This window comes from Euprymna scolopes, chromosome 18, assembly GCF_053919585.1.
Source record: "Euprymna scolopes isolate OS-2025 chromosome 18, ASM5391958v1, whole genome shotgun sequence".
Lineage (NCBI taxonomy): Eukaryota > Metazoa > Mollusca > Cephalopoda > Sepiida > Sepiolidae > Euprymna > Euprymna scolopes.
In genome coordinates this window covers 79,677,340-79,701,946 of record NC_136499.1, presented here as the reverse complement: position 1 = coordinate 79,701,946, position 24,607 = coordinate 79,677,340, and the positions used below count along the sequence as shown (strand labels likewise).

The 24,607-nt window shown below is 34.9% G+C and overlaps 1 protein-coding gene across 1 annotated transcript in view; it reads left to right on the top strand.

The window, feature by feature from the left end:
• The window catches only part of LOC145297663 (uncharacterized), a 550,235-nt gene extending 541,986 nt beyond the window's left edge, over window positions 1-8,249 (top strand). Inside the window, exon 2 of the mRNA XM_080143835.1 lies at window positions 5,809-8,249. Coding sequence (XP_079999961.1) covers window positions 5,809-5,856 — 48 coding nt within the window. The 3' untranslated portion in view covers window positions 5,857-8,249. The remainder of the gene's footprint in view (window positions 1-5,808) is intronic.
• The last annotated feature ends 16,358 nt before the right edge of the window (window positions 8,250-24,607 follow it).

The following is a 24,607-nucleotide window of genomic DNA, read 5'->3' as shown; positions in this document are numbered from 1 at the left end:
AATCAACTTTTATTGTTATCTTCGTTGGTCTGCATCCAAGATAAGATAGAACCATGTGAATATGAAATTGAATCACTATCCTGGTTAGTGTCAAAACAAAAAAGAGGCTAAATCAACTTTTCTTCTCTTCATCTTTTAATATGATCCTTACCTTGCGTAACTTATATAATTGTAATATAGTTTGATGATTCAAAGAGAAAGACTAGTGACAATAGTCCATGCACGAGTGAATGGTGGCCTTGTAAAGATACAAGATACTCTCAGGTGTGACTAGTTTAATAGCACGGTAGAAAAAGCCCACCTTCTTTGCAGCAACCTTCACAATATCCTCAGGGAATTTATTCCAGTTCATATTTCCTGTGAATGTTAATTTGAGGATTTTGAAGAAAGAATTCTCAGGTAGGGAGTTACATATATATATGTCTGATTTGCATTCTTCTCTAACTAAACTTTACTTGGCACTCAAAATTCTAATAATTAATTCTACTTTATTCTGTAAGTTTAATCCTCTCCTGAAAACTAACAATAAGCTCTACTCCCACCGCTGCCACTAACACTCATACATTACACACGACTTGGATGGGGGTCCTCAGCTTTCAGCTCTTAACCATCGCATGCTGACCGATTGGAAGTCATGATCACTAAACATCTATGCATTTCTACCCCTAAGGCATACACTAGTTTATTCTTAGCAAGGTAGATACTTACTAACTACAAATCTTAGATCTACAGCTATCTATATTACATAGCAATAGCTGTCTCTTCTTTAGCTTTGCAATGTTAAATACAAAACTGAACCGATACTCTATAATGCAAAATACAACTTCCTGATTTATAAACGAAAGCTGAAGATATCTTCATTAGAAATGGAAACATACTTAATACCTACAACCTCCATGTATTCGCATCTACTGGAAATCTACCCATATATCTATTTACTTTATTATACATAATGTTGATGCCATAGCATATAATTTACTTCCACTTATACGTGTACTGTATTGTGCTTCTTATCAAAAATGACATGACTTGTATTGAATATACATTTTAACCCTCCTGCCATCTAAAATATCCAATTTTTTAGTTAATTCGTAATATCAAGCCATTCTGTAATGCATTATCCTATTCCTAAGCCAACATAAAAATAAAAGGAAGAAAATTTTTTTTTCAATTATAAATTTAAAGGAAAAAAAAACATTAAGCCATATTAACTCCTTCCAACAGACCTGTTTGCAAATATAGCTGCTCCCACTGCATGAACTCTTACTCACCTCCTCCTCCAGTAACAAGCAATGAAATAGCAATGTGCCATAATCACTTTGAGGAGTATAATTTTTCAGTAGATATATAACCTTTATAAATTAACCCGGTAACATTATCCATGCACGCGGGGTCGCAGAAATACCTGGATTAGGACCCAGGCATGGGGCAAACCCTCTCGGTGCTGATGGACTCGTAGATCTTCCCAGGTCATCCGTCTAGGAGAAGGAAAACTCTGAAGCTAAACATAAGGGGAGGAAGGCCTCTCCAGTCTTGGATGACAACCTTCCTAGAGCTGGTGACTCAAACAAATTACCGGTCTGCAAACCTAAACTGCTTAAGGAGTAGATAGACACTGTCTATCACCCGGCTTCCATACTCCTTCTTTGCCTATTAGCCAGGCGCAGAGGTCGAATCACAGGGAGTCAACAGAAACACTCAGTGATTAATCTTGTTTCCTGACTAGGACAATGAACACCGTTTTCCCCACTACCGACACATCCCATCCCTTTAACTGGGCACTTGGGAGTGCTTGAATGCCGTAATGCCAGTGCAAGTAGATTGGGTTGACCATCGTCTGTTGGGTTGAGGGTACCAGATAGACAGTTCTTGGCTGCTGTTCCCAACTGGTAGTACAGGGGCCCTAACTCTTTGGTAGCGCTTAGAGCGGCTGCTCCATCAACAGTTGTATAATATCGGGATGTTTGTAGTGCCATGACGCGCATGGAAAGGGAACCTGAACTCATCCCCAGTGGGCTATCCTGAGGCCAGAATCCTAGTAGATGGAGGGACAACTGATGGTCTGCTTGTATTGCATGTCTGGTATTCTGCATAACTACTTGCTCAGCACCTCTTAACTAAACTGAAACTCTTAAAAATAAAAATAACAGTACATTAAAAAATTACACTAAAACCAGGCCAAAACTCAAACAAAACCAACCTGCCTTCTCCTTTGAGGCTTGCATTTACGAACATCCGTGGTCTTAGAACTAATTTAAATGATGTTGAAACATTTCTCCTAACAAACATCCCAGATATCGTAGCACTAAGTGAGAATAACCTACACTCCTCCATCCCCTCTAACTACTTTAACATGCCTGGATATCTCCCACTCAGCCATAAGGACTCTGACAGACATATGCATGGGCTTGGAGTTTACATTCATAACATCCTCTCCTTGACTAGAGAAACTAAACTAGAATCGGACGATCAAGCCTTTGTGTGCTTTAGACTTAACATGCAACATAACATTAGCAACTTTTATTTTCTTTACTGCTCTCCTTCGAGCCAGGACTGCACCATAATAAACAAAGTCTCTGACAGCATAGATACAGCACTTTCCCTCGATACTAGCGCACAAGTACATGTATTTGGTGACTTTAATGTCCATCACAGCAACTGGCTTGGATTTTCTATTTACACAGACGCAGCTGATATCACAACACATAACTTCTCTATATCTCATTCCATATCACAGATTGTTACGTTTCCAACCCGTTTCCCAGACCAGCTAGAACAACACACATCACTTCTAGATCTGTTTTTGACCACAGTTCCCGATGACTGTATAACATCCCTCTTAGGAACGCCAATCATGCGGTGGTAATGGTTGAAATCGCCCTAAACTCTAGAGCCAAAACTGAAGAGCCACTTCTCAAAACAACGAGATATTATAAAAAGGGTGACTGGGAAGCCATTATGTATCTCATCAGGGACGCTCCATGGCAAAATATCTTTTCATTTTCTGCTGAACATTGCGTAAATAAGACCACTGAATGATTCAAAATGGCAATTGAAGCACATGTTCCGATGCACAAATTTTATAGCAAGCCCCACTCTCCCCAATGGTTTACTTCTACTTGTGCAGCTGCCATAGCACAAAGGTAGCATGCGTACCACAAATTTAACCAACATAAGTCCAGATCAAACAGACACAAGTATATAGAAGCCAGAAATAACTGTAAGAAAGAAATAGCGACAGCTAAGAGATAATTTACTGAAACCACAAAACGCATCAAAGCACAGAAATTAGGAACCCATGACTTCTGGAAAATCTACAACAGTGTAATAAATAATGGGCAATCAACAATCCCCCCCACTATCCAACAATTATGAGGTTGTTTGCTCTGCAACTGAAAAGGCTAACATGCTTGCCAGACAGTTTGTTTCCAACTCCACACTGGACCCTGCTAACCACTCCCTGCCTGACTTTCCTTTGCCGACAGACGCCACACTAGACGATCTGAAAATCACCCTTTCTCAGGTGCATTCTATCATAAAAAATCTTGACACTGCAAAAGCATGTGGACCTGATCTCATCCCGGCTGTGCTATTAAAAAAGTGTGCCACCAAAGTAGCCCCAGTTCTCTCCAAACTTTACAACAAATGCCTTAATGAATCTTGTTTTCCTGCCTGCTGGAAAACTGCTTCTGTAGTACCAGTTTTCAAGAATTCTGGCGAAAGAACTGACCTAGTAAATTATCGCCTCATTAGCCTCCTCCCACTTTTCACCAAAATATTTGAGACTATAATTAACCAAGCTCTACTCCATCACCTTACAGATGCTAAACTTCTGACTCTCCAACAATATGGATTTAGGCAAGCCCGTTCCACAGCAGACATCCTAACTGTAATCTCAGAACGTATATACCATTCACTGGACAAAGCGGGGGAGGGTAGAGCGGTAGCTCTAGATATATCTAAGGCTTTTGACTGAGTATGGCATGATGGTCTTCACAAGAAAATCAGATCATACGTTATCACTGGAAGAATACATAACATAATTAAATTCTTCTTAGATAAGAGAAAAGTCCAGGTTGTCCTTGACGGTCGTACATCTAAACAATATGATATAAATGTGAGAGTGCCTCAGGGGTCTATCCTTGGACCTCTATTATTCCTAATATTCATAAATGACCTCCCTGATAAAATTGTCTGTGAGATGGATATATATGCTGCCGACACCACGCTCTATAACAGACATGACAGGAAAACAAATGAACACATATCTAAAGAAATGGCAGAAACAGTAGAGGATGACCTCTGATCCATAGTGGAATGGGGACAAAAATGGATGGTCACATTCAATGCTGCCAAGACTAAACTTGTTTCCTTCAATAATTACTAGAAATCTTCCTTACCACCAATAGCAATGGCCAATGACCTCTTTATCTGAAAGTACATCTTTTAAACTCCTCGGCCTAACGTTCACAGGAAACATGAGTTAGAACAATTACATTGAGAGTAATGCGAAGAAGGTGGGTTCTCTCTACCGTGCTAGAAAACTACTAACGCCCGTAAGTATCCTATAACTCTATAAGGCCACCATTCACTCATGTATGGAGTATTGTTGTCATATTTTAGTTGGTGTATCTGCCACTAGTCTCTCGCTCCTAGACAAGGTTCAAAAGAGAGTCGCCAATCTGATAGGTCCTGTCTCATTGACGAAATGTTGCATCTCTCTCAAGTACTTTAACAGTGAATGCTCTGACGATTGTGCCCCCTCGACGTAAATACCCTCGACAAACCCGACAAGCAGCTAAATCCCACCCCTTCACAGTAGAGATCCCTAGATGTAAGAGAGCCTTCTACTCCAGTTGTTTCTTCCCCAGAACAGCTAGACTTTGGAATTCCCTTCCGGGTCCCTGCTTACCCAACTGTACTGACATGCAGAAGTTCATGTGTAATGTGAACCGACATCTTGCTGCCCAACTCCCTACACAGTACCCTTGATGCTTATGTCCCTGATAGTAGCCCCCTACAACAAAGTGGCAATGTACCTTGTTTAGGGTAAAAATGTAATAAAACATAAAGAATTTAAAAAATATTGGTTATAATTGTTAAATGCGAGCAGCTTAGGCTTACTAGCATTAGATGTTATTATTCATTTACGTCCCCATTCCACTATGGTGTAGAGGTCATTTTCTAAGGATTCAGCCATTGCATTGGATTTTTGTACAGGAAGCCTAGGAAGTTGTGGTCTCATAAAAGCCCACCAGAGAAAGCAGCAGGGTCCCTTTCTATGCACGACATGGCACTACAACTATCATGATGCTATACAACTGATGATAGAGCAACCACTCTAAGCACTACCAAAGAGTAAGCACTCCTTTACTGTCAGTCGGAAACAGCAGCCAGACAAAGTGTCAATCAGGTACCCCCAACCTCCAAGACAAGACTGGCCCAGACCAGCCGAGTGAGAACAAATGATGTGCAAGCAAACCCAATTTGCTCGATTTGTGAGGGAATGACTTTTCCATGCCCATAATGCACATAGACTGCATTATATGACATTGGATCCATGCTTTTTCCGACATACATGTACATCAACTAAAATCTTTTGACTGTTTTAGTTCTGGGCCATAAACAGCAGTAAACAGCTCTTTTAACTTCAATTTAAAAAGTTAGGTTTTTAATGAAATGAGACAACAAAATTGAAAAATTGCCCAAGTCCTTAACTGTTATCATATTTTAAATAAATGCAAACTATAAACTATTGTTCTGTTTTACTAGAAACATGATTTATATTGTTTCTTTCTTATTTTGCAGGTAAGTCATTGCCATATTTCATCATATTTCATCTTATTTTGCAGGTAAGTCATTGTCATATTTCGTCGATAAAATCCACTTGTACAACAACAGGTATGCATTGGTTTATAACATTTTTTTTTATCATTATAACATCCATTTTTGTTCATTTTTGATGGATCTCTCAATGAATTAAAATATTGGAAAAGGTCTAAATTCATTCAATTTCCAAGCAATGGTTTGAACTTTATATCCTTTGGATCAACTGGGAAATTTGAATATTCCATACATAACATAATGTAACATAATATAGACATTTTTTATTTTTCTCAGGAATACAATCAAAATATTCTTTTCTCCCAAATTGTATTAATACTCTTCAATTATATCAAAACAATTATTAAAAGTTCTATGTTTCTGGTGAAATTACACAATGTTATCTTAAATGTACTTTTTTTTAAGAAACATGAAAAACTTTTACTATTTTGTCACTTTTTTTGCTTTTATTCCTGATTTTTATTGTCAATTTCTGATTTTAGTCAGATTGAAAAATCAATATAAATAAAAATGTCTACTAAATTGACTGATTTGTTTACATCTATCAAAGTTGTTTAAGAAAAATAATCTCCGAAAATTAGTTAAAATGTGATTATTTTCAGGCTGTAGTTTTTTTTTATAAATTAACATTATTGTTCTTAATGAGAATAAATTTCGATAAAATTAACATATTTTGGAATATAATTGAAAGAATATAAAAAGACATAATCAAAACACAACCAACTGACTGAGAAAAGTTGAAAAATATTTGCGCACATTGATTTTACTTTGAAATAATTACAGAAATCTGGTATAAAATTGTTATCAATATAAAAGATGCTGTGAAACCCAAATCCCCGTCAAACAAGCGCCCACCACGAAAGCAAATAGGTGATAGGAAACACAATGTGCATAACATTATATATAACACTGTAAGGCGGGGCAAATATGGTCCGGAAAAATATCGTATTCCACATCGTAACCTCAAAAGAAAAAGTATCCTATAGCCACCGTATCCAGGAGTTCTACTGCAAATACGTTAAATTCAGAATTGCTGAACATAGGCTTGATCCCAGATAGTTCTGAGAGATCCATGATAATCATTATTAATGATTGATGTGTGATTTCTGCAGCATCTTACAAATTCAAAATGTTTGCAAAGAAGAATTTCCTTTTTTTATTGTGTTGTGGAATCTGTTGCTAGAGCGTGCCTCTAAGCTTAAGGAGAAATACTTTCCATCTACAGTTCCTCTTTCAATATATTCAGCGCAAGAGCTCGTCTTCTACCACAAAATTAAAACTTTTCCTTTCCTCGTCTTTGTGTTTAACATGAAATGTCATTTCCATAAACATATTTCCACGGGATTGCTTCCCTGCATGGTCCTCTTCAAATATAACATTAATAAACTTTTATCATTTTAATTAATCGAATATTCTTCATTGCATTCATAATTTTTGAATATCTTTTGACTCATTATTAAAAACAAAAACAAACATCATTTCAGATGCATCGTTACTATTGGTTTAATTTCTCTTCAGTTTTGGAATTGCTTGTGGGGAATTATTTTCATAAAGCATTCCTTCAAAGAAGAGTTTTTGTGATGCCAAACAGCTTTCCTTTCAGAATAATTGATATCTATCGACATAACAATGGATCTGTCACCCAAATGTGTTTAATAACATCTTTACTGTGCTATTTCGTTGGCCTCCTAGGTCAATCATAAAGTCACGATCACCAAATAAGAATGTGTTAAAGATTTCTTACACGTCGAGTATTTTGCATCTTGTATTGTCTTTATTGCTGGAATGGATACAAGTGATTCGCAACTTTTAGGGATATAAATCACATAAACCCTGTGTATCGCTTTATTGCAGGTCAATATTTTTTTTAATTTTGAACTTGCTATGAAACACAGAGACATAAAATTCGGCACAATGGAGGGGCATAACAAGGTGCCTTATTTCCTTGATTTTTGTGGAATTTGAACAAATATTTTCAAAGTTATGCTAATTTTTCTACAAGTTAAAAAAGCATTTAATCCAAGGCTTGAAAATTGTTAAACAAAATGTTTTTACTATAGGCTTTAAAAATAAAATAACGCTGTCAATTTTTAGTCTACAGACTCGAAATTTGATATACAGGGTACTGAGATGTAGGAAAATCGAGGTGATCGGTTTTCGGCCAGAAATTTCGCTGTTGATGGGTCAAAATTCAACGATTTGACCTTTGAGAACTCTACAAAACTCCTCCGACAATGTTGGGTCTAAATACTTGAAATCTTAGATATATGTTCCTTAGACATGGATCTAACTTAATAACTTAATTTAAGTCCAAAACAATAACTTTTAAGGGGTCATAATAGGGGCCAAATTTTAAAAAATTGACCGTTTTTGTATTATTTTTTTTTTGCTCAGCATACACCTCCCAACACCCAGGCAACGCCGGGCATCCATGCTAGTATATATATATAAAAGTGAACGTGTCTGTCTGTGTGTCTGTGTACATTTCCCTTCGCAATAACTCTGTCAATTTTTTAGTCTACAGACTCGAAATTTGATATACAGGGTACTGAGATTTGGGAAAATCGATGTGATCGGTTTTCGGCCAGAAATTTCGCTGTTAATGGGTCAAAGTTCAACGATTTGACCTTTGCGAACTCTACCAAACTCCTCCGACAATGTTGGGTCTAAACACTGGAAATCTTAGATATATGTTCCTTGGACATAGATCTAACTTAATAACTTGATTTGAGCCCAAAACAATAAATTGTAAAGGGTCATAATAGGGGGCAAATTTTAAAAAATTAACCCTTTTTTTTTTTGCTTTTGCTCAACATACACCTTCAAACACCCGGGCAATGCCAGGCTGAAATGCTATTTATCTATAAAAGTAAAAGTGTGTGTGTGTCTGTGTACATTTCCCTATGCAATAACTCTATCAATTTTAAGTCTACAAACTCGAAATTTGATATACAGGGTACTGAGATATGGGAAAATTTGGAATCCGTTTTCGGCCAGAAATTTGGCTGTTAAGGGGTCAAAGTTCAATGATTTGACCTTTGCGAACTCTACCAAACTCCTCCACCAATTTTGAGTCTAAGCACGGAATTTTAGATATAGGTTCCTTGGACATGGACCTAACTTAATAACTTAATTTGAGCCCAAAACAATAAATTTTAAGAGGTCATAATTGGGGTCAAAGTTAAAAATATTTACCTCTGCGGTCTCTACCAAATTACTCAGACAGTTTCTGGTCTAAACATTTGAAATTTTACATAAAGTATATTCAGAGATAGAGCAAGCGTTTTAATCGGTTTGGGTCGAAAATTTTAGCTACCAGAATATAAATATATGTATGTATGTTTGCATGTCTGCGTAAAACTTTTGACAGAGGCGACAGATTTTCACAAGATCAGTATCGTTTTTAAGTTCGACCTTTTAGACGACAAATAACAAAAAATTGGCTAAAAACATTAATATCTTCCCCTTCAACTGAGCACTTTTCAACAGGGAGGGGTCGTTTTTTTCGCTGAGATTTTCGAATGTCATCCCCTCTTTTCGATTGTCTAGCTTTAATTAAAACCTACGTCACTTCCGGTTTGGCGGTGGTCGTAACAGCAAAGACGTCAGGGTTTTTTCCCGTTCTTTTCCTCCTTTGCTGTACGGGTTTGAGCCTGCCTTCCTACTACCACTCTCTCTCTTTTTTTTTTTTTGCTCAACATACACCTCCAAACACCCGGGCAACGCCGAGCCCCCATGCTAGTATTTTATGTTTTCCAATTATATTCACTATACCTCTCCCCCCCGCTTTTCTTTATCTCGCAATTCCTTTAAATGTCACTTGCCAAAGTTCGGAAGAAGATCAAGTTTTCAACGGTTTATTTAAAAAAAGTCTTTTGAACGCTGAAGTTTTTAAAACTAAAAGTCCTTTAACAGTTTGAATTTGAAGAAATTTGTTGCGATATTCATTTTACTTTTACCTTTTTGTTAGTTTCAAATGTTTATAACTACATTTGCAGCTAATTCTACCCTATGCGACGAAGGCCATCAACTCCCCATATTTCCTCCGAACGAGCAAGGTAACACACAAATATCCGTGCATGAGGTCGCCAAGCTAATCAAAAACCTAGATTCCAGTAAAGCAACTGGCCCTGATGGCATCCCAATTATAGTGTTAAAAAAGCTTCAACCAGAACTTGCTCCCATACTTACGAAACTATTTAAGCGCTGCCTTAAGGAGAAGTGCTTTCCGACTCCCTGGAAGACCTCATCAGTTTGCCCTGTATTTAAGAATTCATCTCCCTCTCAGTACAGACCAATAAGTCTCCTGTGTGTTATGAGTAAGTTGCTGGAATCCATATTAAATAGAGAAATAGTCAACCACCTCAGCAGGAATAACCTTCTTAGTGACACACAATATGGTTTCCGCTCTGCAAGATCTACCGCAGATGTGCTGACGGTTATATCTCACAGGATTAGTGAATCTCTTGACAAAGGCTTCCTTTCTAGGGCAATTGCTCTTGACATATCAAAGGCCTTCGACAAGGGTCTACTTCACAAGATTTCCAGCTACGGTACAACTGGAAATGTTTTCTCAATCATTAAATCATTTCTCTCCGATAGGCTCATAAGAGTAGTGGTAGATGGACAAAAATCGGAGGCCTGCAATATAAATGCTGGAGTCCCTCAGGGGTCAATCCTGGGCCCAACTCTCTTCCTGATCTACATCAATGACCTGACTAAACACATACTTAAATCATTCGTTGACATCTATGCTGATGACACGACCATCTACGGCAACACATCAAAGGCTGTAAATGACAAAGTTCTCTCTAATTCTCTCTCCTCTGATCTCGAGCGTGTGGTTCAGTGGGGGAAAATGTGGCTGGTTACCTTTAATGCATCCAAAACCAAACTCCTATCCTTACATCATCAATGCTCTGATCCCCATCTGGCATCAATTGTGATGGATGGCTCTCGTCTGGGTGAGGCCCCGTGTTTTGACAAGCTTCTGGGTTCGACCTTTACTCCTGATCTGAAATGGAACACGTACATCAAGTCTGTTGCCAAGGTCACTGGAAAGATGGTGGGATCCTTCTACCGCTCCAGAAGATATCTCACTACTGATGCAATTCTCTATCTATATAAAAGCGAAGTACGTCCAAGGATGGAATACTGTTGCCATATCTGGGCAGGAGCTGCTAAAAACAGCCTATCCTGCCTTGACAGAGTACAAAATAGACTTCGTGTCTTAGTGGGGGATGCCCTTTTTTCTACCCTGCAACCTCTGTCCCACAGAAGAGACGTTGCAAGCCTATCCTTGTTTTATCGTTATTTCCATGGCAGGTGCTCGTCTGAACTCCAATCTCTGGTCCCCCCCTCGCCAATCTTTCACGAAAAACACCCGTCTAGCTGAATCCACTATGAAAAATTTCCCCCACTCTATATCTGTGCCTAAATCAAAACGCGGATTCCATGAACAAAGCTTCTTTCTTAGAACTGCACGCCTGTGGAACTCTGTTCCGTCTGCCTACTTCCCACCAGACTACAACTTGGATGTCTTCAAGTCCAATGTTAACAAATTCCTAATGAACCGCCCCCTTAAGTAAACACTTCATCAAATCTCCACACTAACGTAATGTACTTGCAATAACCCTTATCCCTGAGTGGCTTCCGGGCCTTGTTAAGTGGTGATCACTGTGTAAAAAAAAAAAAAATTCATAAAAAAAATAGAAATTAGTGTGTTTAATATATTTATATTAAAACTTCTATCTCCCCCCTCTATCTAATCATCTATTTTTCTATTTTCCTCTTCTTTTTTCTTTCGCCCCCCCCCCTTCCCTTACACTCTAATTCTCTTCCCATTCCTCTCTCCTGTGTTGAAAAAATAATATGATAATACATTTATATGAGGAATCCTTTTTAAATGTAATACTGTAATTTTACATTTATTACTCTTGAACAACACCGAGTAGAGTAGGGTGTCGACAAAGCGTTCGTCTGATCTTGGATGATATGAGGGCTTGTAACAGGTTTTATTTAGAAAGTTTGGCAAAACATTTTAAAATCAATAGGCGTGAATTTTTCCGTTATTGCGGACTAGACAATCGATGATCTCAAACCGGTTGAACAATTTATGCAGGAAATTTATCGTCATCTTTGGAGTGTGATTTTCTTCATGTAAAAACCTCCGACCATTTCGAAAAACTATCTATAATGATGCAGTGCAAAATCCACATGTATTCTTAATCAGTAATGATCCGTTTTTGATCATGGGCTATGTTTAATTGGGAGAGTTTTGCCGCCAAGGTGCAACCTTTGTATATCAATGTGCTGGTCACTTTTAGACCAGTAAACATAGCTACATAAGACATTTATCCCCGGAAAATCTTTCAGGATTCTCGTCTGTAAAGCATTTAGAATGACGACTCTCTCACTGTACTGAAGTACCTCGTCAGCTCGTCACACGATGAAAAATTATCTGAAGTGTGTTTGTCCTTCTCTTAGATTTTCGTTTTTGTTAGATTAATAAACTCAAAATTTAGGGCCTCCATTTTTAATTCATGAAGAGTCACAATCGTCTTTATTCCCTCGTCAGTTTTTACAGAACGGTCACGGAATCTTCTAATAGTTCTCTCTGTTTCAGAACTAGCCTGGATAATCCATCTGCATGAAAGATTTTTGTGGTAAGAGGTATTCCATTTTAAAATTATAACAGGATTGTCCCCCACTTTTGCAGTTTATTTGCTGTGTGTACTGATAGACTTTTTTTTATACAAAACATAGTGAGTAACGGTTTATGATCTGTTTATAATGTGAAATATCTTCTGTGAATATAACAGGAAAATTTCGTGATGGTGAAGACAATTTTACATCTGGGAGTAATTTTTCTTAGAATAGAGTAATTTTTCTTAGAATAGAGTAATTTTTCTTAGAATAGAATAATTTTTCTTAGAATAGAGTAATTTTTCTTAGAATAGAGTAATTTTTCTTAGAATAGAGTAATTTTTCTTAGAATAGAATAATTTTTCTTAGAATAGAATAATTTTTCTTAGAATAGAGTCATTTTTCTTAGAATAGAATAATTTTTCTTAGAATAGAATAATTTTTCTTAGAATAGAGTAATTTTTCTTAGAATAGAATAATTTTTCTTAGAATAGAATAATTTTTCTTAGAATAGAGTAATTTTTCTTAGAATAGAGTAATTTTTCTTAGAATAGAGTAATTTTTCTTAGAATAGAGTAATTTTTCTTAGAATAGAATAATTTTTCTTAGAATAGAATAATTTTTCTTAGAAAGAGTAATTTTTTAGAATAATTTTTTTTAGAATAGAATAATTTTTCTTAGAATAGAGTAATTTTTCTTAGAATAGAGTAATTTTTCTTAGAATAGAATAATTTTTCTTAGAATAGAGTAATTTTTCTTAGAATAGAGTAATTTTTCTTAGAATAGAATAATTTTTCTGAGAATAGAGTAATTTTTCTTAGAATAGAGTAATTTTTCTTAGAATAGAATAATTTTTCTTAGAATAGAATAATTTTTCTTAGAAAGAGTAATTTTTTAGAATAATTTTTTTTAGAATAGAATAATTTTTCTTAGAATAGAATAATTTTTTTTAGAATAGAGTAATTTTTCTTAGAATAGAATAATTTTTCTTAGAATAGAATAATTTTTCTTAGAATAGAATAATTTTTCTTAGAATACAGTAATTTTTCTTAGAATAGAGTAATTTTTCTTAGAATAGAATAATTTTTCTTAGAATAGAATAATTTTTTCTTAGAATAGAATAATTTTTCTTAGAATAGAATAATTTTTCGTAGAATAGAGTAATTTTTCTTAGAATAGAATAATTTTTCTTAGAATAGAGTAATTTTTCTTAGAATAGAATAATTTTTCTTAGAATAGAGTAATTTTTCTTAGAATAGAGTAATTTTTCTTAGAATAGAATAATTTTTCTTAGAATAGAGTAATTTTTCTTAGAATAGAGTCATTTTTCTTAGAATAGAGTAATTTTTCTTAGAATAGAGTAATTTTTCTTAGAATAGAATAATTTTTCTTAGAATAGAGTAATTTTTCTTAGAATAGAGTAATTTTTCTTAGAATAGAATAATTTTTCTTAGAATAGAATAATTTTTCTTAGAATAGAATAATTTTTCTTAGAATAGAATAATTTTTCTTAGAATAGAGTAATTTTTCTTAGAATAGAATAATTTTTCTTAGAATAGAATAATTTTTCTGAGAATAGAATAATTTTTCTTAGAATAGAATAATTTTTCTTAGAATAGAATAATTTTTCTTAGAATAGAGTAATTTTTCTTAGAATAGAATAATTTTTCTTAGAATAGAATAATTTTTCTTAGAATAGAATGATTTTTCTTAGAATAGAATAATTTTTCTTAGAATAGAGTAATTTTTCTTAGAATAGAGTAATTTTTCTTAGAATAGAATAATTTTTCTTAGAATAGAATAATTTTTCTTAGAATAGAGTAATTTTTCTTAGAATAGAATAATTTTTCTTAGAATAGAATAATTTTTCTTAGAATAGAATGATTTTTCTTAGAATAGAATAATTTTTCTTAGAATAGAGTAATTTTTCTTAGAATAGAGTAATTTTTCTTAGAATAGAATAATTTTTCTTAGAATAGAGTAATTTTTCTTAGAATAGAATAATTTTTCTTAGAATAGAGTAATTTTTCTTAGAATAGAGTAATCTTTCTTAGAATAGAATAATTTTTCTTAGAATAGAGTAATTTTTCTTAGAATAGAGCAGTGACTTTGATGCATCAGCGATAAGTTTGAGTTTCATCTAGAATTATATGGAGAATGTATGCTCTTATTTCATACAAACTTTCGTAGCTAGCGACTATTATTTTGAAGTTGGGGTTATAATGTGTGAGAAATGTCCGATGTTAGGACTTTGATAGTTTTATTGAATGCTTATGATATTCGAATGTCCATTCACACACTTTATCTTTTTTTTAAGTTGGTTCAGCAGAGTACGGAGGTTATGCACGTAAGAAATGAAAGTTTGATAAGTTTTCTAATCCGAGGAGACTCTGTATGAATATATTTTCAGGGGCAAGAATTTTGTTACTTGCGGTAACTTGTTCAGAATCTGGCCCTTTGTTGTTCTTATATATTAGATATTTGATTTCTTTTATAAATAAATAACATTTTCCTTTTAGTTTTTGAACTCACAGTTCTGTATCTGAGAAAACACTTTGTGGATGTGTTTTTTGGTGTTGTTCTTTTTATTTTTACTCATTATTTACATAAACTATTGGAAAATCAATTTTATCCAGCATAGTACTCATAACTTGCTAGGAAATTGCTGAAGCGACTTTGACACCAAAGCAAACATTTCAAACATGTATAATCATGTAACTTGGAACTCTCTTATTCCATTAATATTTGAAGGCAAGCATCACTAAGGTCGGTCTTTGAAAAATATTTGCTTTCATTTAATTTCGTAAAATCTGCTTCTGGGCTTAGTTGTGAACAATGATAATTCTTGAGTCCAGCAATTAAGCCGATAGAGAAATCGGCACAGATGTGAATTGTTTGGATTTCTTTTTTTACATAGAAACTGGGTACTCCAGTTTTGATAAGATACCAGTCAGTACTAATCTGTCTAATTTCTTGTTTATTTTCTCTAACGAGACAAAAGGTACATTCCTTTCTTTCTTAAATATATTTTGAACGTTATCCTTTAGTTCGAATTTGGTTGTCATTTTGTTTACATCAAGGCTGTCCAGAAAAAAACTTTGGGAAAGATTTCTTTTAATTTCTGTTTTAGTTTTTCTGACTCTGTCGTCAGACTTTCTATTTTCCAATTAAAAATGTTGCTGTTATTTATATACGTTTAATCTTTTTAAAGTTCTCTAAGTGTTGTCCGTGTTTTGACATCCTTTTTTAAGTTCTTGAGTAAAAGGTTCTTCAGAATCCTTAATAATCCTTCGTCACTAGTATTGTCGCCCAATATTTTATAGTGCCTTTTGGCTGGAATAAATTCAATCCCTTGATTGAATAATAGACAAAAAGCAAACATGATATATCTTAATGTATGGAATTGCAGAATAAAAACGAGCTAAATTTACAGATTGCGTTTGATATTATGTTTGATATTGTCAGAAACTTTGCCTTTATGAGGAGGTAAGCAAATAGAAATATTGTCTGAAAGCAACTAAATACAATGAAAATGTAGTGCAGATCAAACCAAAACAATCACGATGAGCATAATAGTCCAAAACTTATCAATAATGAGAATAACAATTTTTAGAAATATTTTCAGTTAATTATGTGAAACGCTACAATAAATAAAAGAAAACAACTTTTAATTCAGATAAAAAGAGTCTTTAGAAATTATGTTAACAAATCATAAGCTATTCTTAAATGAGAATTGTAAATGACATTAAATACACCAGTGATGTTGGCAAGTATTCAATGAAGCACACTGGTTTTCATCATCATTTGGCCTTCTATTAGTCGACAACTAACAGACTAGCACAACACCAATATCGACATTTGGCCAAATTACAACCTAACAAATGTCAATTTAGTCTCATCAATTGTTACACAATTCACATTTTAAATAAAATGATATAAAATAACAACAAAACTCAAACGAAACGGTGAAACCTTATTGCATTGATTAACATGTTTAAAGGATAATTTGTATTGTATTATTTGGATTACTGTTTTCATCGAGTGTTGAATTACAATCATTTCTATTCAAGATATATTCTACTCATTTAATTATTTGTTAAAGTAAGTTAGTACTTACAAAATGTAATATAAACCCTGTGTATTACTTTATTGCAGGTCAATATATTTTTAATTATGAAAATTGCTATGAAATGCATAGAAGTGAAATTTGGTACACTGGAAGAACATAAGGTTTCTTATTGGATTTGTTACTCAGCCAAGGCGACGACATCCTACCTTAAGTAAGTAGGTATTAGTGGAGAAAATTTGATGACATGGACACCTTGTTCTCCAGATATAAACCCAATTGAGCAGCTCTAGTCAAGTTTATGAAAGAGGTGTTCAATTTTCGTCAAAGGATGAACGTTGGAAGTTTCTTATAGCATCACATCATCTCAAATCCGTTGACAAAAGAATATTCAAAGTGATTTTGAAGCATGGGAGTTATGTTGATAAATAAATATTCCCTTAAACAAAATAATGTGAAATTCATTCTTGTTTTTGGTTAATATTGTTACTGGATTTGTTCTTTGTTTCATATGAATAGAAATATGAAGTTAGAATATTGTCTTATTACCGAAAATATACATTTTAAAACACTTGCAATAAAACACGTAAATTACAAGAAAATAAGAAAACAGCATAATTTTTTAAAATATTTGTTCAAATTGGACAAAAACAAGGGAAACGAGGCACCTTGTTATGCTCTTCCAGTGTTGTACCAAAATTCACTTCTCTGTATTTTATAGTAATTTCAAAATTAAAAAAATACTGACCTGCAATAAAGCGATACACAGGGTTTATATATAACTTTTATTGATCTCTCTGTCTCTGTCTCTCTTTCTCTCTCTCTCTCTCTCTCTCTCTATATATATATATATATACACTAGCTGTACCCTGCCACGCATTGCTGTGGCTCAAATTGGCGCAATGGAAAAAGTTCCAAAATGAGAAAATGCATGTTTCTTATCGGTTAAATTTCCCATTTCATATGGGTGCACAGTTTTTGCTGTTCCATTTTCTTAGCTGATATAGAGATGTTTTTGGTTTTGTGACTCTTGAACACGTAACATAAATTTCCATGTGAAAAAACAGTCAGTGTGTAACTGTGAGACCCACAATTGTAAAGATTGTTCCCTGTGCTTTGTTGATGGTTATTGCAAATGACAATAAAATTGGAAAGTGCAATTTCCTAAAGTGTAATGATGTATCCGGTGGAATCATAGGAATGCATGGAATGAAGATATATTCACCTGTGAAAGGTCCTGTTAAGATTGTTGTTTCTATGATAATGTTTGTTAATTTTTTTACTGCAAGCCATGTGCCATTGCAAAGCTTGGATTGGTTTATATTTCACATGATAATTAGTATGCCAATTTTCATTTGCAGTACATGCGGAGGCATCCCTGGCAAATCTAGCTGTTGGACAATTAACCACTTTATCTCTTTCTACAACAGCTTCGATGGATTTGTATTTGACTACTTCAGTACGAATTTTATTAATAGCGTTATGTTCACGGACGTTTTTGTATTGAGCTGCAAGAATAGCTCGTTCACTCAGGCAAGCGGAATTCGTATAATTAATTTGAATATCTGGAAAACCTTTTTTTTTTGGACGTACCTGGCTCTTATATAGATAGAGAATAGCATCAGCAGTGAGATATCTACTGGATCGATAGAAAGATCCCACCATTTTTCCAGCGGCCTTGGCAACAGATTTGATGTACCTGTTCCATTTAAGATCAGGAGTAATGGTCAAGCCAAGAAGCTTGTCAAAACTTGAGGCCTCCTGAAGACGAGAGCCATTCATTTCAATTGATGCCAGATGTGGATCAGAATGTTGATGATGTAAAGAGAGAAGCTTGGTTTTAGATGCATAAAAAGTAACCAGCCACTCCTTACCCCATTGTACTACGTGTTCAAGATCAGAGGAGAGAGAATTGGAGAGAACTTGGTCGTTTACTGTCTTAGATGTGCTACCATAAATGGTAGTGTCGTCAGCATAGATGTCTACAAATGATGTAAGGATGTGATTTGGAAGATCATTAATATAGATCAGGAAAAGAGTTGGGCCCAGGATGGATCCCTGAGGGACACCGGCATTAATACTGTGAGCTTCTGATTTTTGCCCCTCAACTACTACTCTTATGAACCTATCAGAAAGAAATGATTTAATAATTGAGAAGACATTTCCAGCAATACCATAGCTAGAGATCTTATGAAGTAAACCTTTATGCCATACCCTATCAAAGGCCTTAGATATGTCAAGAGCAATTGCCCTAGAAAGGTTGCCTCCGTCGAGAGATTTGCTAATCCTATGAGATATAATTGTAAGTACATCAGCTGTAGATCTAGCAGAACGGAAACCATATTGAGGTTGCTTTTTTTAAGAAGGTTGAGATGGTTGATTACTTCTGTATTTAACACAGATTCCAGCAATTTACTCATGATGCACAGGAGACTTATTGGTCTGTACTGAGAGGGGAATGAGCGATCACCTGAATTCTTAAATACAGGGCATACTGATGAAATTTTCCAGGGAGATGGGAAACTATTCTCCTTAAGACAACGTTTAAACAGTTTTGTAAGTATGGGCGCTAGTTCAGGTTGAAGTTTTTTGAGTACTATAATTGGAATACCGTCAGGGCCAGTTGCTTTACTGGAATCAAGGTTTTTGATTAGCTTGGCAACATCACGTACAGATATACATATATCACATAGCGTGTTTTCTGATACAGGAGGAAATATTGGGGGTTGGCAGCCTTGATCGCAAAGAGTAGAATCAACTGCAAAGTTCTTGACAAAGAGTTTGGCTTTGTCTGATGCTGACGAGATTACCTCAGGTCCATTGATGATAGTTGGGATGGAGCACACGCTTCTGTTCAGGATTCTGTTTGCTATTTGCCAAAACTGGTGGGAACCAAGCCTCTGCTCAGCTACTTTGGACTTAACAGATTGAGCATACAACTCTCTTGCATTCTTTATTACTTTCTTACAATGGTTGCTGGCAGTCCTGAAAGCGGCTTTAGTTTCCATACATCTATTACGTTGGAAACAGTGGAAAAAGTGATTTCTGTGCGCAATGGCAGCAGCACATTCTGGAGAGAACCATGGCTGGCTGGTAGGTTTTTGCTGAAGCTTTTTCGAGGGTATGAAACGGTCAATACCTACAATTAACCATTCCGTCAGGTCTAATACTATAGAGGACACATCCTTTTTAAACATGGAATGCAGAGGTAGATCAGATATAAATGTACGGAAGCTATCCCAGTCAGCCTTAGTGTATCGATATACTGTACGATGGAGAGGTACGTCTGGGGACTTATTACATTTCATTTTTATCTTAATTGATACAACAGAGTGGTCGGAAGATCCAAGAGGCGACAGAACAGAAACTGAACATAGTTCAGGGCAAGTTGTGAGAAAAAGGTCTAGTAGGCTCGCATACTGGCCGTCATTGTCGGGCACACGAGTGGGTTCCTGAACAATCTGAGTGAGGTCATAGGCAATGGAGAAATCATGACAGAACCTCCCCTCATCATCGGTCTTGTTAGAGTGGGTCAACCATTCGACGTTGTGAACATTGAAGTCACCACATACGTGAATGTTAGCTGAAGGATAAGCAGATAGGACTTGGTCAATTTTCTCAGATATGCTTTGAAAGATAGTAACTCCGCTGTTATGGGGGCGATAGAGAGTAAATATAAATGCCGTAGTGTGTGCTAAAGCAATCCGGAAGCACATATAGGGTAAGTTAGGATCTTCCCTGGAGATGTCCCTACCACATGGAAAGCCATCTTTTATATAGGCACATATTCCATGACCATGGCGATCTTGGCGGTCAGATTTAGAAGTTAAGTTAGAGTATCCTTTAATTGCGAACTCTTCTAGGGAAATAGCCTGTCCAATGCCAGTTTCACTTAAAAATAAAAGGTCTGGTTTAGTCTCCTGGAAGGTTAGAACGTAGACCCCTGGTGTTGGAGAAGGAGACATGGTAGTAGGGGTCTACGTTCGAAGTTGGAGAACCGGGTTTAATCGTGTATTTTTTCTTGAAACTTTCATGATGAATTTTTGGAATTTGTGGACTATTAGAGTTGTTAGTTTTTTTAGAGTTGCTTGGTATCTGGACGCGAGTTGTTAGTGGATGTATCGTTATTGTGATCTTCTAAATATTCTTTTAATCTATATAATGTATATATTGATACAATTTTAGTTGAAGACAATAGAATTTTTCGTTTTGTCATATATTTAATTACTTTCTTGACTCGGCGAGTAAGGTTCCTGCTTTCGTAGAGCACGGATCCGACAGTGCTTTCTTATGTACTTCTGATCATAGTGATCGCATACAGGAGTTGTTATTTTTCTATGCACTGTGCTGTTGTTTCCATGGTAGTTTTAGCGGAAAAAGGAGAAAACAAGTTTAATTGAATTTGCTGCTTGTATTGGTGTATTAATACTTTATATTATTTTATTAGGTTATTTTTATGATATGCGGTTGTATATTTATATATTTATATTTGTTTTCTTTTTAATTTAATGATGGCAAAGCTTTAAAATATTAATATCAATATTTTCCATGATTAAATTACAAAAATAAAAATAAATCATAAATATACAACCACATATAAAATCAATATAATAAATAAAAACAATAAATACACAAAGACAGCTTAATTATACCGGCTTTTTATTCTTTTTCCTATCAAATTACTAAGAAAATAATAATAAAAAACATAAGTATAAGTGGAAAGAAAAAAAAAAGCTCCTGAAAATGATCCAAAATGTTTGAGATCACCGATAAAAAGACCCTCGGATCCACACTTCACGAATTACCACCAGAAACCTATAAACTTGCTCTCTGTATAGAGACGGTGATTAAAAAACATTACGACACGAGAAAATTTTGTTTTCTGATCTGTATCAGTAAAAATTTGACGCTTCTCTCTCTATATATATCTTTTTTTCTCTTTTATCTCTCTCTCTCTCTCTCTCTCTCTCTCTCTATATATATATATATATATATATATATATATATATATACATATATATATATATATATATATATATATATATATATATATATATATATATATATACGAACACGTTCCTCTCATACCATTTTAGTGGCTCCTGTATTCTTTATGATAAATACATATATTTTATACACTTAACATTACTTGTAGTTTCTTTCATTTGTAACTCCTAGCACGGATCTACAACAACTGGCCGACGAGGACGATTCAAGAACTTGCCGGATCAATCTACAGTAATTGCTAACAACAACTGAATGACGAACATTCGGACAACGAATTCACTCTAAAAAACAGTCATTGGAAGACAGCATTTGACGACCAAAGGATTCAAGAAAAAACAACACACACGGTTATTCGAAATAATTTTTTCTTACACTCGGGGAAATTCGAAACGTCAGGAGTATTTTTTTTTTCAAAAGTTCGGTGAAGAACGAGAAAAACTACTTGTCTACGTTGGGTGGAAAAAACAACATTCGAGCATAAAAATCCACAAACACGGGATAAAGAACACTTCGAAAAAGGACAACAATTCTTGCCGGAAAAAAGAATTTAACAAATACGTCGTCAAAAAGCCTTATCTTGCTGTCAAAAAAGCTGCTAAACGTGTAAACTACGAGTTGAAATTGAACTCATAATTGCGTGGAGAATTATCACTATTGAATTAACGAGACCAAGTTTTCAGTAAGTACAAAAAAAACAACTTTTTCCATCCCTATAAAACGTAATGTTGAAAAAAGACTTTGTCGTTCTAAAAAGCATGTCTTGCTAGTACGTCGTATGGTTAAAAGGCATTAGCGTTGGAAAAAGAATTAAAAAAACTCCTGCAAAAGTAAATGATAGTATATTTTATTTTATTGGCTAAAGCGAGTATTCACAAAAAAGTCGGAATTTAATCTGATTAAAATAAACTTTTCACTGGTTGAAGAAGAGAAAAAATAACTATTTCGCTAAGCACGACAAATAAAGTGTTAACGAGCGAAGGACATTGCTTTTCGCACAGAGATAAAAAAAAATAGCCAATATTAAATAAATACTATAAACTCTTTCACATATAAGTAACTTTTTCTTTTTCAGGAAAAAAGGAAAAAATGTGTAGGATCATCAAGGAATTGAACTCAGTACCTACACGTTACAAAAATTGAAAAATGACAAACGAAATCTACTGCTTTCTGTATAAATGCAAACGTCGAAGTATTTTCTCAGAAAAATTGCCACACGAGGAAATAAATATATAAAAGTAATATTCGTTAAATAACCAGGTACGAATTTTGTAAAGTTTTTTTTCTACAGAGTTGGTACCATAGGAAAAGTAAATCAACTCTAGAAGTGTAAGCCATTTTGAGTTTCAGAACAGTTTCAGATGGTTCGCTGTTACACACAAGTCCTGGGAGGTGACTTGTTTGTAGTAGACAGTTCCACAGAACAAAATATTCTTACAGTGTCCAAACCCGGGAAAAGAACATGTGAAATTGCTCCAGAGAAGGTTTAATATTTATGAAGCAATTCTGGTTTCTGATTGGTTGGTAGCAGAACGTGAATTAATTTGATTCGTCAGTTCTTAGCAGCATCGTTTATAAATAGAATCGTCCGACTGTGTGGGATCATACCTCATTACCAGTCCAAAATATTGCAACATCAACGAATTGGGTTGTTTCTGAAAAAACTCATTTTGTCATATGAAGTAATCCCATACCGTCCCCCCCAAAAGAAAATGAGCGATTTTGCAAAACAAATTTTGGAACTTGTGAAATTCCAACAAAGCCAACAATTAAAATTTGGAAAAAGGTTCAGAGAAGAGAAATTGGCAATACAAGAGAAACAATTGGCAATGCAGAAACAACGACGAAATGCAACTGATAATTAAAAAAAAAACAGATGGAAAAGAAACAATTAAATTTGATGAAATATCTCGAAGAAAAACAAGAAAGGGGAAAAAGGAAATGAATGAACGAATATTGGAATTGAAAAAATTTAACGCAACAAAACCAGTCAGATAAAAAAAATGGATTTGATAACGCAAGTTTTCGTGAATAAGGACAGCGGAGAAGAAACCAGCACGGCTTTGCCTAAAATGCGATATGGTCAGCAATTGATACATTTCACTATGCTACTGATATAGGCCTAACGTTTGAGGCATATTTCAGAAAATTTGAAGAGCTTTTTAAAATTGATTGCAGTGCATGGACGGATCAAAAGTAGGTTCGTTTATTGCTATGGAAGTTAGGTACATCCGAACATAACACATTTGTAGACTTTATTTTACCAAGAAAAATGAACGAATTTGACGAGACAGTCAAACTATTAATGGAGTTATACTGTACAAAAAGAAGCATTTTTCATTAAAGATAGAAATGCATGAATCTTACACGTAAAGAGAGTCAGGACTATACAACATTTGCGTCTATAGTTAATAAGCACTGTGACGATTTAAATTGTCGTCATTAACGGCGGGCAAGTGCTTAATATTAACACAAGGTTTGATAGCCACAACAGACACCGATATAAGACGTCGTACTCTAAATAAATTGGAATTAGCACCTGATTTCACACTTCAGAAACTGGCTGAAGATTGTCAGCGATTCGTGGCAATGAGGGAAGATTCCCGAAACATAGAGAAAGCAGGTATCGCTCACATTAAAAAAATTCGCTTCAAAAATAAAGGATACCGGCCGCCAACAATTACCAACGAAGAGGCAAAAAGAACCCTTCAAAATTATCAAGGTGGACAAAATTCTAGGACCCATTTGTAGCAAATGTGGAGGACCTCATGGGTACAATGCATGTCAATACCAAAGGAAAATAACATGTGACCTATGCAAGCGAGCAGGGCACAAGGCCTCATATTGCAGGGCAAAAACGAGCTACGTAAAAACTGCAAAAATGGACCCCTCAACAACAGAGAACATGAGAAAATGTGTTACGGTGAGAATCAGAAATAAAGAAGTAAAACTGCAACTCGATTCAGGGTCGGATTTATCAATTATAAATTTTCAAACGTGGAAGAGAATAGGACAGCCCACGATGACAAAGACGAATAAAGTCGCAAG